Source organism: Symphalangus syndactylus, chromosome 13 (genome assembly GCF_028878055.3).
Source record: "Symphalangus syndactylus isolate Jambi chromosome 13, NHGRI_mSymSyn1-v2.1_pri, whole genome shotgun sequence".
NCBI lineage: Eukaryota > Metazoa > Chordata > Mammalia > Primates > Hylobatidae > Symphalangus > Symphalangus syndactylus.
This window is the reverse complement of record NC_072435.2, coordinates 46722200-46740939: the sequence shown is the minus strand read 5'-3', so window position 1 is coordinate 46740939 and position 18740 is coordinate 46722200. Positions and strand designations below refer to the sequence as shown.

Below are 18740 nucleotides of genomic sequence, written 5' to 3'. Positions count from 1 at the left end.
TGATGTTGTGGATCTTATGCTGTTCTTTTTTCTCAGAGAATACTTTAGAGAATATTTCTGTGTTGAAAGTTATTTTATTGGATAATTTTAGTCAGTCCTATAAGTCAGAACCATTTGTCTTTACTCTCTCATTTGACCTTAAGTCAAATTAAAAATTCCACCCATGGCCACTTGGTAAAAACGTATGTGTGTGTGTTTTCCAGGGACCATTGCAATTTAGAGATGTGGCCATAGAATTCTCTCTGGAGGAGTGGCATTGCCTGGACACTGCACAGCAGAATTTATACAGGGATGTGATGTTAGAGAACTACAGAAACCTGGTCTTCCTTGGTGAGAAAAACTTTAATACATAATTCATAATATACACAAAAGGTTTTATTTCTTTTGTAGATTTTTTTTAGTAATTCTTTTATAAAAGTTTCAGATCCACTTTTTCAGGAAAATCTTCAGAATTTGTTCATTTAGAAAATAATTTCTTCAGTGCCTCATGCCTGTAATCCCAGCACTTTGGGAGGCTGAGGTGGGGGGATTACCTGAGGCCAGGAGTTCAAGACCAGCCTGGCCAACATGGTGAAACCCCATTTCTACTAAAAGTACAAGAAATTAGCTGGGCATGATGGCACATGCCTGTAATCCCAGCTAATTGGGAAGATGAGGCAGGAGAATAGCTTGAACCCAGGAGGTGGAGGTTGCAGTGAGTCAAAATCATGCCATTGCACTCCAGCCCAGGCAACAGAGCAAGGTTTTGTCTCGAGGGGAAAAAAAAAAAAGAAAAAAATTTCTTCAAGATGTTTCATCTGAATCCAAACTTTCCATATTTCTGAGGTGAGCTGTAATCTTCACTCCAAATTAGTGGTAACTCCAGAAATTTACTGACATAAACTATTGTAGCTTCCACCTGAAAATCTAATTGCCACCACCAATTTTTGATTCAGTAGTACCAGGAAGGAAAATTAAGAAACCTACAAATTGAAAGTATTTTCTTTCTTTCTTTTTTTTTTTTTTTTTTTGAGACAGAGTCTCACTCTGTCACCCAGGCTGGAGTGCAGTGGTGTGATCTCAGCTTCCTGAAACATCTACCTCCCAGGTTCAAGCAATTCTTCTGCCTCAGCCTCCCGAGTATCTGGGACTACAGGGGCAAGTCACCATGTTTGGCTAATTTTTGTATTTTTAGTAGAGATGAGGTTTCACCATGCTGGCCAGGCTGGTCTCTAACTCCTGACCTTGTGATTCACCCACCTTGGCCTCCCAAAGTGCTGAGATTACAGGCATGAGCGACTGCACCTGGCAAATTTAAAGTATTTTCTAAATATTTAGAAATTTCTGTTGTAAATTTGTATTTTGGTATTAATTTACTATAATATTTTATTACATTGTCTTTGCTGAGCACATTACTAGCTTGTAATTGGAGAATATGAGCAAGATTCATGTTATTTATTTTTAATATAACAGGTATTGTTATCTCTAAGCCAGACCTAATCACCTGTCTGGAGCAAGGAAAAAAACCTTTGACCATGAAGAAACATGAGATGGTAGCCAACCCCTCAGGTAGGTGCGAGTAAAAATGAATACAGCAGACACAGATAAGGGGTCCCAAAGTCAAAGAGAAAGCCAGTCCTTAAAGTGTGATTTGGGAAGCTGTGTTCCAAAGGAAATAGTTCCTGGGCAGCTGTTTTTGTTTTTTTTTTTTTTTTTTTTTTTTTTTCTTAAATTTTGCTCTTATAAAGGGGCATCTTCTGCTTATGCTTTTAAATTCTGTAAAAGTTCTACTTTTCTTTCGGTGAGCTCCCTTCAAGTTCACAGTGAGAGCCAAAGTCCTCTTCATGGCATATGAAAGACTGCACAATCTGGCTGCTTTTTCATTGTTTTGGGGATGCACAAATATCTGCATGATTTTCAGAATTATTTCTCTTTTTGCATCAGGTCTGACGTGTGAGAGTAGTAGTTTCTGTTGAATTTTTTTGTTTATTTTTCTACTTAGTCCTTTCTATTTTTATTACTATATAGTCTTGAAATATAGTTTGAAATTATAAGTATGATTTCCTTCTGCTTTGTTCTTTTTTTTCAAGATTGCGTTGGCTATTCAGAGTTTATTTTATTTTCATGTAAATTTTAGAATTGTATTTTCCATTTCTGTAAAAAAAAAAAACACTGCAATTTTGACAGGACGTTTATGAAATCTATAGATCACTTTGGATAATATGAAACTTTAATAATATTTATTCTTTCAATCCCTAGACATAAAATATTTTAAAATTTATTTGGATCTTCTAATTTTTCATTTTTTTATTGTAAACATTTTCTTACCTTCTTGGTTAATCTTTTTCTCAGAAATTTATTATTTAATGCTATATTAAATAAGATTTTTTCTTCCTCTATCTTATCAGATAGTTTGTTTTAAGGGTGTGAAACCATACATGTACTTGTGTGTTAATTTTATATTTTGCTAATTTACTCAGTGTATTCATTAGTTTAGACAGGTTTTAATGTACTGTTTATGGTTTTTAAAATATAAGATGTATGATCCACAAATAGCAACTTTTACTTATTTTTCTTCGATTGCAATGGATTCTTTCTTTCTTTCTTTCTTTCTTTCTTTCTTTCTTTCTTTCTTTTTTTTTTTTTGAGATGGAGTTTCACTCTTGTTGCCCAGGCTAAAGTGCAATGGCATGATTTTGGCTCACTGCAGCCTTCGCCTCCTGGGTTCAAGTGGTTCTCTTGCCTCAGCCTGCTGGGTAGCTGGGATTACTGGTGCTCACCACAACACCTAGCTAATTTTTTGTATTTTTGTGGTAGAGACTGGGTTTCACCATGTTGGCAAGGCTGGTCTCAAACTCCTGACCTCAGATGATCCGCCTGCCTCAGCCTCCCAAAGTACTGGCATTACAGGCTTGAGGCACCCCACCCGGCCCAATTGTGTGGGTTTCTATGTAGGCAGAACTGACCATAAACTGTGTCTCAGGTAACTGAAACTGAGTCATTGCACCGCTTCAGGGACCCCAGTAAAGTCCAAAGTCTGCAGGCCTGCCTACATGGCTGTAAATGGGTGCCTTCCTCCAGGTCTCTGGAATGGCAGGACCTCTGCCAGGCTGTGGCTGGGAGTTTGGGCTGGTTACAGAGTAAGTTCAGAATTCTCTGTGGGACCAACTTGGGTTAACCCTATCCTGGTCTGTAGCCAGGGGTCCTGTAGTTTCCCACCTGAATGAGGGCCTGCCTTCTGAATAGAACACTTCTCAATCTTAAGCTTTAACAGCATTTCACAACTCCCACCCTGGCTCTCAAATCTCCCTTAGAGGCACTTATTTTGCAGATGGCGTCTTGCTACATCTTTGATCTGGTCTTTGAGACCCAGGCTGGTCTCAAAATCCTGGCCTGAAGCAGTTTTCCAACCTTAATGTTCCATGGAGCTGTCATTACATGTGTGAGTCATAATCCTGGTTCTCTCATAAAGGTATTTTTGTCAGAGATGGCTGACATTGTTTTGCTGTAGGGGAATATGAAAATAGGGCACTTTTAATCTTTTCATTTTACTGATGTCACTCTCCCTATATATTTTTATTTTCTATTTTCTCTTTCAGATATTTTTGTAATTTTAGATTCAGATATTGAAGACAATATGCTAGAATTTTCAGGATACGCCTGAAGTAAATTACATAATTAGTAGGCACCCATAGTTACTAAAATAGTTATTTATAAATTTAAGTTTGCTGAAGGCAAAAAGGAATTATAGGATGTTCATCTACTTTTTTCAGCCTATATCTCCATAATAAAATAGTTCATTTCCTAATATTTGTTTCACATATCAGAGGGTCTAACCCCATTCTGCAAAATATATACTTCTTTATTTAACAATGTAAGGGTACTCTTTGCTTCCAATGTTTGATTACAGCAGTTTCATTTTGTGTAAGAATACCATATATTTAAGATATTAAAAGTAACTAGTTTCTTTTAAATGCTAATTTATTTTCTCATTAGTGTCTTCTATTGTAATTATACTGCATAATCGCTGAAATTTTACTGCCACACTGTGCATGCTAATGATTCAGAATACTTGCATTTCATGAGTACACACTAACAGTTAAATATTGCAGTTATCCAGAATTTTTTTTTTTTTTTTGAGATGGAGTCACACTCTGTCACCCAGGCTGGAGTGTAGTGGTGTGATCTTGGCTCACTGCAACCTCCACTTCCTGGGTTCAAGCTATTCTCATACCTCAGTCTCCCAAGTAGCTGGGATTACAGGCATGTGTCACCATCCCCAGCTAATTTTTGTATTTTTAGTAGAGATGGGGCTTCACCACTTTAGCCAGGCTGGTCTTGAACTCCTGACCTCAGGTGATCTGCTCATCTTGGCCTCCCAAAGTGTTGAGATAACCGTCGTGAGCCACTGCGCCCGGCCTGACAATTTTTTAAAAATTATACTTCAATGTTGCATACAAGATTTTATGAGTAAACACTTCTCTTATTGTTGTTTTGAAGTTTTGAACCCCTCCAAGGTTCAAGTGATTCTTCTGCCTTGACCTCCCAAGTAGCTGGGACTACAGGCATGAGCCACCACGCTCAGCTAATTTTTGTCTTTTTAGCAGAGATGGGGTTTCAGCATATTGGCCAATCTGGTCTGGAACTGCTGACCTCGGGATTTGCATGCTTTTGTCTCCCAAAGTGCTGGGATTACAGATGTGACCCAGTGCGTCTGGCCTCAGTGTAGGTTTCTTAACATTAGTTTATTGGGTGTTTTGGTTTTACTTATGTATTATAATTTTAGACAATTTGCAATTCTTTTTGTACACTTTAAGTCAATTTAAGGTTTAATTAAGAGATAAATTATGCATGTCTATCATAATCAGATTACATATGTATGTGTATTTATGTATAAATATGACCCGAATTTTAGTTATGGCTTATATTCTTTCTTAGCTGATTTTTTATGGTAGTTTTGTCTAAGTGAGTACTTATGAAGATAGTCTTATTATCACCATGTGTTTAATGATGAATATATATTTGCTTTTGTGAAAGCAACACTTCTACGATTTGAAAGTAATTTTCAAAAAGATATATAATTCTGTGTTTTTTTTTGTTTTTTTTTTCAGTTTTTCTTTAAAAAAATTGTCTTAAAAACACATAATGTAAAATTTACCACCTTAAATCTATTGAAGTGTGCATTTCAGGGCCAGGCTTGGTGGAGGCTCTTATTTGTGATCCCAGGATTTTGGGAGGCCAGGACTGGAGGATCCATGGAGCCCAACAGTTTGAGACCAGCCAGGGCAACATATGGAGACACCTCTCTATAAAAACAAAAAATAATAGCCAGGCATAGTGATGTGCAGCTGTGGCCCCAGCTACTTGGGAGATTGAAGGGAAGTCAAAATTGTACCACTACACTTCAGCTTGGGTGACAGAGTGAGACCGCATCTCAAAAAAAAAAGCTGTTCATTTCAGTCATGTTAAGTATATTCACATTGTTATGCAAAAGACTTCTAGAAACTTTACATCTTGTAAAACTAAAAGTCATTGACCATTAAGTAACAACTGCTCATTTTACCCTCTCTCCAGCCCTTGACAGACAAACCTTCCACTTTCTGATTTTATGATTTTGACTACTTAAGATCTCTCATATATGTGGAATCATACAGTATCCATAATTTTGTCACTGGATTAGTTCAGGTGACATAATATTCTCAAAGTTCATCTTAAAATTGACAAGATTGTTTTTTCTAAGGTGGAATAATACTTCATCATATATATATGTTACATTTTTTGATATGTTTATAAATCAAGAGACATCTGGGTTGCTTCAGCCTTTTTGCTTTTGTGAATACTGGTACAATACACATAGATTTTCAATTATATCTTCCAGGTCCTGTGTTGCATATTGTTTTTTGTTGTTGTTGTTGTTGTTTTCCTTTTTTTTGAGATGGAGTCTCACTTTGTTGCCCAGGCTAAAGTACAGTGGCGTGATTTCGGCTCACTGCAACCTCTGCCTTCTGGGTTTAAGCGATTCTCCTATCTCAGCCTCCCAAGTAGCTGGGATTACAGGTGCACATCACATCGCCAAGCTAATCTTTTATTTTTAGTAGAAATGGTGTGTTGGCCAGGCTGGTCTCAAACACCTGACCTCAGGTTATCTGCCCACCTCAGCCTCCCAAACTGCTAGGATTACAGGCTTGAGCCACTGCACCTGGCCTGTGTTACATATTTTGGATAGAGATTCATAAATGAGGAACATTTACAACATTTTAAAATAATGGCTATGTCTTTGTTTTCCACCAGCAATCAACGTGGGTTTTATTTTTATTGAACCTAATGAGTGTAAGTTGATTTTGTCATTGTGTTTTTTTTTTTTCATTTCTCTACAAATTAATGATTTTGTATGTTCTTTCAAATGCTTTTCCTCACTTGTGTATTTTTATGTTTAAGCATTTTATTTAAAATGTATTATTGTATCATTCAAGGAAATAAACAACTTTATCAGTGTTGATATTCCGTTTTCAACATCATTTTTTGAAGAGATTATTTCTATTTGGTATGCATGGCAACTCTGTGGAAGATCATCTGATCATATACAGAAGGGTTCATTTCTGAGCTCTCTATTCTGTTCTTTCATTTGTTTATCTTTGTGTCACTGTCACATCGTTTATGTCACTGTAGGTGGTTTTTTTTTTTTTTTTTTTTGAGACAGAGTCTCGCTGTGTCACCCTGGCTGGAGTGCAGTGATGCAATCTCAGCTTACTGCAAGCTCCACCTCCCAGGTTCATGCCATTCTCCTGCCTCAGCCTCTGAAATGGCTGGGACTACAGGCACCTGCTACCATGCCTGGCTAATTTTTTGTATTTTTAATAGAGATGGGGTTTCACCATGTTAGCCAGGATGGTCTCAATCTACTGATCTCATGATCCACCTGCCTTGGCCTCCAAAAGTGCTGGGATTACAGGCATGAGCCACCACGCCTGGCCATGTTACTGTAGGTTTTAACTGTAGGTTGTATTGACAACTTTGAAAAATAAATTTTTTTGCCCCTTGAGCAAGAATATGTTGAAGAGTGTGTTTCATATTCACATATTTTTGAATTTGCCAGTTTGACTTTTGCTTTTAATTCCTAGTTTCATTCAGTTTTTGTTAGAAAACACACAGTGTGTAATTTTAGTGTTTTAAAAATGATTGGTTGTTGTTGTTTTGAGACAAGATCTTACTGTCACCCAGGCTGCAGTGCAGTGGCATAATTGTGGCTCATTGTAGCCTCAGCCTCCTGGGCTCAAGTGATCCTTTCTCCTCAGTTTTTTGAGTAGGTAGGACTGTAGACATGCACTACCATGTCTGGCTAATTGTGTGCTTGTTTGTAGTGTTAAGATCTCACTATGTTGCCCAGGATGGTCTCAAACTTTTGGCCCCAATGGATCTCCCAAAGTGTTAGGATTATAGGCAAGGGCTATGGCACCAAGTCAGTATTTTTAATTTAATAAAACTTTGTATGTGTCCTAACAGAATACACCAGATGCAAATAGGAATACTGTATATTATCTTGGTGTTGACTGGAGAGTTTTGTGTGTGTCTGTGAATCTTAGGTGGTCTATAATATGGTTTGGATGTCCATGTTCTTCAAACCTCATGCTGCAATATAAATTCTCACTGTTAGATGTGGGACCTGGTGGGATATGTTTGGGTCATGGGGTGAATTTCTTATGATCCACCCATGTGTCACCTTCCCAGAGTTCTGGGATTACAGGCATGAGCTACTGCATCCGACTGGAAATTTACTTTTAAAGGCACAATGTTATACTGGAGAGCAGGAAGAGCTGTGTTGGGTGTAAGTAACAGAATTTTCTTTTTATTCTATGTGGCTCTTTGCATTGTGCTCACCTGGGGCCCTTCATACACTTAACTCACTTATAAATTTTTTACAAATGTATTTTGGGCCATCCACTTTTGTTACATTTATGTGTCCAGGAAGAAATTACAGCTTGTGATATTTTGCTATGTGATCTTGCTTATGCAGTTTGTATAATTGTATAGGTTAGATTTATAAAGTATATTTATCTGAGTCTAGCAACTGAAGTAATGTGTTTTTATTGTTTCTTTCAGTTATGTGTTCTCATTTTGCCCAAGATCTTTGGTCAGAGCAGAGCATAAAAGATTCTTTCCAAAAAGTGACACTGAGAAGATATGAAAAGTATGGACATGACAATTTACAGTTTAAAAAGGGCTGTGAAAGTGTGGATGAGTGTAAGGTGCACAAAAGAGGTTATAATGGACTTAACCAATATTTGACAACTACTCAAAGCAAAATATTTCCGTGTGATAAATATGTGAAAGTCATTCATAAATTTTCCAGTTCAAACAGACATAAGATAAGACATACTGGAAAAAAACCTTTCAAACGTATAGAATGTGGCAAAGGTTTTAACCAGTCTTCAACCCTTACTACACATAAGAAAATTCATACTGGGGAGAAACCCTTCAAATGTGAAGAATGTGGCAAAGCCTTCAACTGGTCCTCACACCTTACTACACATAAAATAATTCATACTGGAGAGAAACAGTACAAATGTGAAGACTGTGGCAAAGCCTTTAGCCGGTTTTCATACCTTACTGCACATAAGATAATTCATAGTGGAGAGAAACCCTACAAATGTGAAGAATGTGGCAAAGCCTTTAAGCACCCCTCTGTCCTTACTACACATAAAAGAATTCATACTGGAGAGAAACCCTACAAATGTGAAGAATGTGGCAAAGGCTTTAAGTACTTCTCATCCCTTACTACACATAAGATAATTCATACTGGAGAGAAACCCTACAAATGTGAAGAATGTGGCAAAGCCTTCAACTGGTCCTCACACCTTACTACACATAAGAGAATTCATACTGGAGAGAAACCCTACAAATGTGAAGAATGTGGCAAAGGCTTTAAGTACTTCTCATCCCTTACTACACATAAGATAATTCATACTGGAGAGAAACCCTACAAATGTGAAGAATGTGGCAAAGCCTTCAACTGGTCCTCACACCTTACTACACATAAGAGAATTCATACTGGAGAGAAACCCTACAAATGTGAAGAATGTGGCGAAGGCTTTAAATACTCCTCTTCCCTTACTACACATAAGATAATTCATACTGGACAGCAACCCTTCAAATGTGAAGAATGTGGCAAGGCCTTTAAGTGCTTCTCTATCCTTACTACACATAAGAGAATTCATACTGGAGAGAAACCCTACAAATGTGAAGAATGTGGAAAAGCCTTTAACTCGTCCTCACACCTTACTGCACATAAGAGAATTCATACTGGAGAGAAACCCTACAGATGTGAAGAATGTGGCAAGGCTTTTAAGCGCTCCTTTATCCTTACTAGACATAAGATTATTCACACTGGAGAGAAACCCTACAAATGTGAAGAATGTGGCAAAGGCTTTAAGTGCCCCTCTACCCTTACTACACATAAGGTAATTCATACTGGAGAGAAACTATAAATGTGAAGAATGTGGCAAAGCTTTAAACTATCCCACTATCCTTTTTTCACATAAGAAAATTCATATTGGAGGGAAACCGTACAAGTGTGATAAATGTGGCAAAGCCTTTATTTCATCCTCAAACCTTAGTAGACATTAGATAATTCATGTGGGAAAGAAACCCAACAAATAAGAAAATGTGGCAAAGCCTTTAAGGACACCTCTGCCCTTACTAGACATAAGATAATTCATACTGGAGAGAAACCCTGTGAGTTTGAAGAATGTGGGAAAGCCTTTAACCAGCTATCAGCTTTTACTAAATATGAGAATTTATTTGGAACATAAACCCTACAAATATAAAGAAAGTGACAAAGCTTTTAGGAAGTTCTGAACCCTTCTTACACATAATTCATGCTGGACAAAAATCCTACAAGTTTGAGGAATGTGGCAAAGCCTATAACAAGTTTTCAATTTTTTTTTTTTTTTTGAGATGAAGTTTCATGCTTGTCACCCAAGCTGGAGTACAATGCCATGATCTCAGCTCACTGCAACCTCTGCCTCCTGGGTTTAAGCCATTCTCCTACCTCAGCTTCCTGAGTAGCTGGGATTACAGGTGTCCTCCAGCATGTCCAGCTAATTTTTTTACAGGTGTCCTCCAACATGCCCAGCTAATTGTTTTATTTTTAGTAGAGATGCAACTTCACCATGTTTGCCAGGCTGGTCTCAAACTCCTGACCTCAGGTGATCCACCCTCCTTGGCCTCCTAAAATGTTGGGATTACAGACGTGAGCCACAACACCCAGCTACAAGTTCTCAGTTCTTAAGAGACATGGCGATAATTCATGCTGAAGAGGAAATCCACAAAGCTAAAAAATGTGACATTGCTTTTAAGAACACCTCCAACTTCTCTATACATAACAATAATTATACTAGTGTGAAACCCTAGAAATATATAAAATGTGACAAAGCCTTTATATGGTTGCCATACTTGATTGTAGGTAGGATAATTCATACTGGCAAAACTCCTACAAGTGTGAAGAATGTGGCAAAACTTTTAATCAGTTCTTACACCTTATTTCACAGAAAAGCTAGTATCCTTGAGAAAAATTGTACAAATAAAAGGAATATGTAAAACCCATTAGTTCCTACTCATATCTAACTCAATATAAAAATCTTCCTTTTAATAAAAGCATTAAAATTGCAATTACTGTCAAAAAAAACTTTCAGAAAGTATAAGCCTTTAAAGTGAAGAAGAGTATTTATTGTGAAGACAAGCATTACAAACATAAAAGGAGTTATATAGTACATTTACTAGTATCACAGATCTTATTGCACACATTTTGTACTGGAGGAAAATCCTAAAGCAGTTGCTTAAGCTTTGTTCAACATCAGGGAATTTATATTGGAGATGAGTCTTACAAATATATTAAGTTTAGAAACACTTTTTTTTTTTTTTTTTTTTTCAGAAACTACAGCTTAGAAAACACCAGAGAGTTTATGCTAAAATATAATTTTGCAGATGCAGTAAATATGAAAAAATATTTAATTCAAAAGATTGTATATAAATATCAAAATTTACAGTAGAATAAGGCCCTGACACTTCAGACATTACACTAAATCAGTGCATTGAGTATAAAAACTAATCCACAACTGCAGTTTTTAGGTAAATGATTTCTATGTAACTTTAAAAGGAGTAGATTTTTGGAAGCATTGTAATTACGTTGAAAGTATACTTGTTTCCTTGAATAAAATTTTTTGAAAGCTGAATGATGTAATACAGCTTTCAAATTATGCTGTTATTTCTATTCACATGTGAGAAAGCATGTGATCAGTTGCTTCTGCATCAGAAATATTAGGTTTTTTTACATTATTTGGACATTATGACTTTTTCTATAAAATTGTAAGAACATTAAAATGTAAGATGCATAATGAAAATACAAGTGGAGAGGCTGTAGTAAAATTCTATTAAGTAATGTGTAAGGTAAATGTTCAGAGCAATACTTTATTATAGTGACACAAAGAAATAAAAGTATATTAAAATAAATGAGTATATTACTTTACTGCTTGTACTTTTATGTAATAAAATGCAGTACATTTTAAAACTGTTAGGGCTGGGCTTGATGGCTCATGCCTGTAATTTCAGCACTTTGGGAGGCCAAGGCGGGCAGATACCTGAGGTCAGGAGTTTGAGACCAGCCTGACCAACATGGAGAAACCCAGTCTCTACTAAAAATACAAAAAAATTAGCCAGGCATGGTGGTGCATGCCTGTAATCCCAGCTACTCAGGAGGCTGAGGCAAGAGAAACACTTGAATCTGGGAGGCAGAAGTTGCAGTGAGGTGAGATTGTGCCATTGCACTCAGTCTGGGCAACAACAAAACTCTGTCTAAAAAAAAAAAAAAAAAATTGTTAGATTATTTGTGAACTTAATTTTATTTTTACTATGTTAAGACTATTGTGCGTTTAATGAACCATTATTGTGCCACTAACTGTATCCCACTTTACTCAAGGATGTAGGTACAATATGGTAGGAATATACTATTTTGTACATTGTAAAATAACATCTTTATTAATCACTATCAGTGTCTTTAAACTGCAAATGAGTTAAAGAATATTGTTCCTATAGATTAAATTTTGACTCTTTATTCTTATTGAAATTTTTTATTTGTATTTGTGAGTATATAATATGTGTATATATTTATGCCTTATATGGCATCTTTTGACTCAGGCCTACAATATGTAGTAATTACATTATGGTAAATAAGGTATCCATCACCTCTAGCATTTATCTTTTGTATTACCAATAGTGTAATTATATGCTTTTATTCATTTTAAAATGTACAATTAAATTATTGACTACAGGATTATTTTTATGGTCATAATAATTATACAAAAATGTAAATAAAATACGGCCAGGCACAATGGCTCACATCTGTAATTCCAGCACTTTGGGAGGCCGAGGCGGGTGGAATGCTTGAGTTTAGGAGTTCAAGGCCAGCCTGGCCAACGTGGTGAAACCTTTTGTCTACTAAAAACACAAAAATTAGGCATGGTGGCGCATGCCAGGAGGCTGAGGCAGGAGAATCATTTGAGCCCAGGAGGCGGAGGTTTCAATGAGTTGAGATCACGCCACTGCACTCCAGCCTGGCTGACAGAGTGAGTCTCCATCTCAAAAAACAAAGAAAGAAAAGAAAAATAAAATCCATACATTTCTGAGTCCTGAAAAATTATAAATACTTGTAATATAGTTTTCCTTGAACATGTGGTCTCTGTCTGCAAACATATAGACTTTTAGTTTTCATTTACATACAGTTAAATATACACATATTACTCTGAAGATAAACCTTAGGTGTAAGAAAATTGTGAATTGAGTGTTTTTGTGTGAGTATAGTTTCAGAATAAAAGCAATTATTGCAACAAAACAAATTATGTTAATTAGGTGAGTAACAAAACTAAACACATTTAAAATGGTGAAAACAAATCTATACTTTCCGCTTTGCATTGAATTTATTAATATAAAATGTTCTGGCTTGTGATTTGGATTCTCTCCAGAGTCTGCCTATTAAAGCACAGGCAACTTTTTCTCCAGAAACAACTCTCTTGAGTACAATAATAAAAGCCCTCTTAAAACAGGAAAAAAAAAGTCATTTTTAACACTTATTTGAATGGACATTCAACCAAAATTGAATAATTGGATATACTTGTATTGTTCTAGGTGTGTGTGAATGTATAAATGGTGCATAAAAAAATAATTTAAGCCAGAAAAATGGTGTTATTTGTAATGAATAAAACTGAAAAGTAGTTAATTATTGTATCCAGTTGATATCTTTGTTTATATAGATAATAAAAGCAGCAGAAAGACTTTTTTTTTTTTTTTCACGCTGGAGTCTTGCTCTGTCTCCCAGGCTGGAGTGCAGTGGTGTGATCTCAGCTCATGGCAACCTCCACCTCCTGGGTTCAAGCAATTCTCCTGCCTCAGCCTCCTCAGTAGCTGGGATTACAGGCGTGCACCACCACATCTGACTAATTTTTGTATTTTTAGTAGAGACAGGGTTTCATGTTGGCCAGGCTGGTCCCAAACTCCTGACCTCATGATCTGCCTGCTTCAGCCTCCCACGGTGCTGGTATTGGAAGCATGAGCCACCGTGCCCAGGAAAAGATGATTTTAAAAGTTTATTTAGGTGGGTAGGCAACAGTCTAAGATAATACCCTGGATTCCCAGTCTGTTGCACACCTGCTGTGTAATACTTTCCTCTTGAGTGTAGAAACGTGTGACTGTGGTGGGAAATCACTCATGAAATCAGGTTACTCATCTGTAGACTTTGTGTTATCAAAATGGAGATTATCCTGATTGTGCTAAACTTAATCAGAGGTGCTTTTAAGAGAAAGAGACACACCATAGAAAAACACCCCTGCTGGCCTGAAAGTAAGTGATTTCTAGGTAGAACATGTTGTCAGCTGCTTATGGTGGCCACATGGCGGGAAACATGTTTGTATATTGTCATCATTTCTGCCTCCTGCATGTTACTTCCAGTAAGGAACATAAGAGGATTATGTTCCTATGGCAGAGGGAAAAAAAGGGAATCTCATTCATTCAAGAAATAATCACCTCTCATGTGGGATAGCTAAAGAGAAACAGGAGACCACAACAGGACCACATTAATGGTAGGAAAAGGGAAACCTGAGTAAAAGTGCTCACTGGCATCATGGAACAGTATTTAGTAAGCTGTAGTGAATGATCAGCCTCTGGAATACTGATAGTCTACCAACAATGCTGAACTCATTCCATCAGCATGTCTGCACCATTCTGGTGACACAGGGTTACACTATTTATTATAGAAATGCCATGAAGACTAGTGGGTAATGTAGAATTGAACTTACTTCAAAAATTATACCTGATTGTCTGTTTTCAAATTTGAAAAACCTTAAAAACAATGAATTTATAAATAATTAACTTCTAATTATAGAGGATTATACTATACTGTAATACAAGATTAAACTGTAAACACCTTAATATGAATAGCTTTTGAATGCAGGATTAGTTATGTAGATAGTTTTTTAGATTCACATGACCAAAGTAACAATTAGAGAAAACATTTGAAATGGAATAAAATTAACCAAAACCACATTTTTTCAATGGCTTCGCTTAATCGCCATACTTACGGAAATGGCCAGATGACTAACAAGAAACAAAGACAAGGTTTAGGCTTTGCTCAATGATTGTATTTGACCTTTTGAAATCTGAAATCCTGACTAAAGTATTCAAAGGGAGTATTTTATAGGGGCTTCCTGGGGCTTCCCAGGGTTTCCAAGTAAATGAAGAAAGAATTTCTTTTTTTTTTTTAGAGGGATTCTCACTCTGTCGCTCACACTGCACTGTAATGGCACGTTCTCAGCTCACTGCAACCTCCGCCTCCCTGGTTCAAGTGATTCTTCCGCCTCAGCCTCCTGAGTACCTGGGATAACAGGCACCCACCATTATGCCCAGATAAATTTTGTAGTTTTAATAGAGATGGGATTTCATCATGTTAGCCAGGCTTGTCTTGAACTCCTGACCTCAGGTGATCCACCCGACTCAGCCTCCCAGAGTGCTGGGATTACAGGCATGAGCCACTTTGCCCAGCCTGAAGAATTTTGGTAGGCAGGAAAATGCACATTATGTACACATATTGCTCTTCTCTGATTTGCTTCACTGAAAAACTGAAGATTGTAAATGTAGTCTCAATTTAGAGTGAATTAACAAAAGATTTTTTCAAAAAAGCAAATGTATAAAATTAATGGATAAGAGATGCCATTAGCTGCTAAAAAATATTATGACTAAAGTTGCTAATTATCTAGCTATGCAAATAACAGCCCAATTAAATTAAGACTCTAATGGGTGCATGTGGAAGGCATTGACGTGCAGTGTGGTGCACCTCCACTCAGCATTTCCTTACTGTCTCTTTACAGAGATACCAATTCCCCCTGAATTACTCAGGGTCCATACTGGTTTTAGAAATGTTCGTTCTCTGGTGCTGTAAAGAAATAGCACTTGAGCTTCCTTCCTTCCTTCCTTCCTTCCTTCCTTCCTTCCTTCCTTCCTTCCTTCCTTCCTCTTTCTTTCTTTTTCCTTTCCCTCTGTGGCCCAGGCTACAATCTACTCGGCTCGCTGCTGCCCGCGCCGCGGACTGCCTGGGACTGCCAGCGCGCACCACCGCGGCCTGCCTTTTCTCCTTTCGCTGCACGCACGCGTTCGCCATGTTGGCCACGCTGGTCGCCAGCTCCTGACGCCGAGTGCTCTGCCCGCCTCAGCCTCCCGAGGTGCTGGGACTGCAGACGGAGTCTCACTCACCCGGTGCTCGGTGTTGCCCGGGCTGGAGTGCAGTGGCGTGGTCTGGCCTCGCGGCAGCCTCCGCCTCCCAGCCACCTGCCTTGGCCTACCAGGGTGCTGGGATTGCAGCCCCTGCCCGGCCGCCGCCCCGTCTGGGAGGTGGGGGGGTCTCTGCCCGGCCACCCATCGTCTGGGAGGTGAGGAGCACCTCTGCCCGGCCACCCATCGTCTCGGAAGTGAGGAGCGCCTCTGCCCGGCCGCCCCGTCTGGGAAGTGAGGAGTGCCTCTGCCCGGCCACCCACCATCTGGGAAGTGAGGAGCGCCTCTGCCCGGCCACCCATCGTCTGGGAAGTGGGGAGCGCCTCTGCCCGACCACCCATCGTCTGGGAAGTGAGGAGCGCCTCTGCCCGGCCACCTATCGTCTGGGAAGAAGTGAGGAGCGTCTCTGCCTGGCTGCCCCGTCTGGGAAGTGAGGAGCGCCTCTGCCCGGCTGGGAAGTGAGGAGCGCCTCTGCCCGGCCGCCCCGTCCGGGAAGAAGTTAGGAGCGCCTCTGCCCGGCCGCCCCGTCCGGGAAGAAGTGAGGAGCGCCTCTGCCCGGCCGCCCCGTCCGGGAAGAAGTGAGGAGCGCCTCTGCCCGGCTGCCCCGTCCGGGAAGAAGTGAGGAGCACCTCTGCCCGGCCACCCATCGTCTGGGAAGTGAGGAGCGCCTCTGCCCGGCCACCCATCGTCTGGGAAGTGAGGAGCGCCTCTGCCCGGCCACCCATCGTCTGGGAAGTGAGGAGCACCTCTGCCCGGCCACCCATCATCTGGGAAGTGAGGAGCGCCTCTGCCCGGCCACCTATCGTCTGGGAATAAGTGAGGAGCGTCTCTGCCTGGCCGCCCCGTCTGGGAAGTGAGGAGCGCCTCTGCCCGGCCGCCCCGTGTCTGGGAAGAAGTGAGGAGCGCCTCTGCCCGGCCGCTCCGTCTGGGAGGTCTACCACGGAGGCCAGAAGCAATGTGGGGGCTGGACGTGGTGGCTCACGCCTGTGGTCCCGGCACTCTGGGGGGCGAGGCGGGTTGATCACTTCGGGCTAGGAGTTCGAGACCAGTCTGGCCAACTTGGCGAAACATGAAAAATACAACAGACAAACCAACCAACCAACTCAGTGACAACAAAGCAGGTCTACCCTGGAGTCATACTCTAATTTTTTCTATTTCCTCCCTTTCTGATCCTTTATCCCACTTTCTTTTTCTTCCTCTTCCTTCTCCCTCTTCTTTGTCAAATAGAGGATTGAATTATTATCACTGATCCATATAAAGTCCCTCTCTCATTTATTTTGACTCCCAGCCCCCATTTCTATTCCCCGACTTCCCATGTGCAACCTTCCTAATATGTTTGATACGCATCTTTTTGTTTGTATGTATTTTTAGAAAATGTTTATTGTTTTTGTGTGCAAAAAAATTAATAAAAAAAATATATATAATACCAAAAAAAAAAAAAGAAATAGCACTTGAACATAAATTTAATTTTTCTTAGCAAGGCCATTTTCACTTTTTGCAGAAAGGGTACACTTGCCAGCAGTTTTGCCATGAGTACACTGAACAAGGGAGACAGAGTCATTTATAACTTGACATGTCCACCCTACTGCTGTGTCCAGTTTTCATTGGCTGGAATGGGACCTCACATTCTGTATTTGTCCCAATTGTTTAGCAACTTACAACTTTTTAAAAGAGGCAAAGGCAGAGGAGAACAAAGGAAGGAGGAAGTAACTTGTGGAATGCTGAGAAAGGTAAAAACACCTTCAAATAAGGAGGGGGAACAGGCTATGACCTAATGCTTGCTTGGATTAGTATAAGCATGCCAGGGCAAATATTTAGGCTAAATTGTGGGAGCTAAGAACATAAAGTACACTGATTTTTCAATTGTGCTTAGCAGATATTTAAGAATGTTAGCACAGGTCTTTGAATAAACTTTGCTTCTAAGAGAAGTTACTATTTATTCATAATTAGACAGGTAGGAAAGTCTTTGAAGAGGAACCTCTACTTCACTTTTTACACTGGGAACTGAGAATGCTGTGTTCAGAGTGATTACTGAAAACATGGTTAATACACTTCTTCCATATGATAATAAAATGTTATAAATCTTATTCTGCCTCAGAAAAGCTTTTACTAAAAGATTATGGATAGTACTTGATTTGAGTTCATGAAAAATTTTAATATTCCAGATAATTCAGACATCAATGAAATCTCATAAAACATTTGAATAAGATGATGTCTTCCTAGTGAAGAATTTTATATTACCAGTAAATTTAGAAAAAAAAAATAGAAAACCAGGCCGATTGCGGTGGCTCACGCCTGTAATGTCAGCATTTTGGGAGGCCAAGGCAGGTGGATCACCTGAGGTCTGGAGTTTGAGACCAGCCTGACCAACATGGTGAAACCCCATCTCTACTAAAAATACAATAAATTAGCCAGGCGTGGTGGCAGGTGCCTGTAATCCTAGCTACTGGGGAGGCTGAGGCAGAAGAGTTGTGTGAACCTTGGGGGCAGAGGCTGCAGTGAGATGAGATTGTGCCATTGTACTCCAGCCTGGGCAACAAGAGCAAAACTCCATCTCGAAAAAGAAAAAAAAAAAACCCCAGTACCTTAAGCCAAATAACAGTGTTTGACACTGGTGTAGCAACCAGAAAAGTGCTATTTATGATCAGTTTTTGTTTTTTGTTTTTTTGTTTTTTGAGACAGTCTTGCTTTGTCACCCAGGCTGGAGTGCAGTGTAATGATCTCAGCTCACTGCAACCTCTGGCTTTCGGGTTTAAGTGATTCTCCTGCCTCAGCCTCTCTAGTAGCTGGGACTACAGGCACCCACCACCACGCCCAGCTGATTTTGTTGTTTTGAGAGGAGTCTTACTTTGTTGCCTAGAGTGGAGTACAGTGGCATGATCCTGGCTCACTGCAACTTTGGCCTCACAGGTTCAAGAGATTCTTCTGTCTCAGCCTCTTGCATAGCT

The 18740-nt window shown here is 39.3% G+C and overlaps 2 protein-coding genes and 1 pseudogene across 6 annotated transcripts in view; 2 read left to right on the top strand and 1 right to left on the bottom strand.

Moving 5' to 3' along the window:
- The window catches only part of LOC129459394 (zinc finger protein 431-like), a 402258-nt gene that overhangs the window by 253629 nt on the left and 129889 nt on the right, over positions 1-18740 (bottom strand).
- The window catches only part of LOC134732303 (zinc finger protein OZF-like), a 319666-nt pseudogene that overhangs the window by 211264 nt on the left and 89662 nt on the right, over positions 1-18740 (top strand).
- The window catches only part of LOC129459396 (zinc finger protein 737), a 32732-nt gene that overhangs the window by 11871 nt on the left and 2121 nt on the right, over positions 1-18740 (top strand). The window contains exons 2-5 of one of the 5 annotated variants that reach the window (XM_063616359.1): positions 204-330; positions 1453-1548; positions 8080-9437; positions 14790-17237. In XM_063616359.1, the coding sequence (XP_063472429.1) occupies positions 204-330; positions 1453-1548; positions 8080-9437; positions 14790-14825 (1617 nt within the window). In that variant the 3' untranslated portion in view covers positions 14826-17237. The other 4 variants (XM_055236112.2, XM_063616358.1, XM_055236113.2 and 1 more) reach the window with 4 other exon arrangements.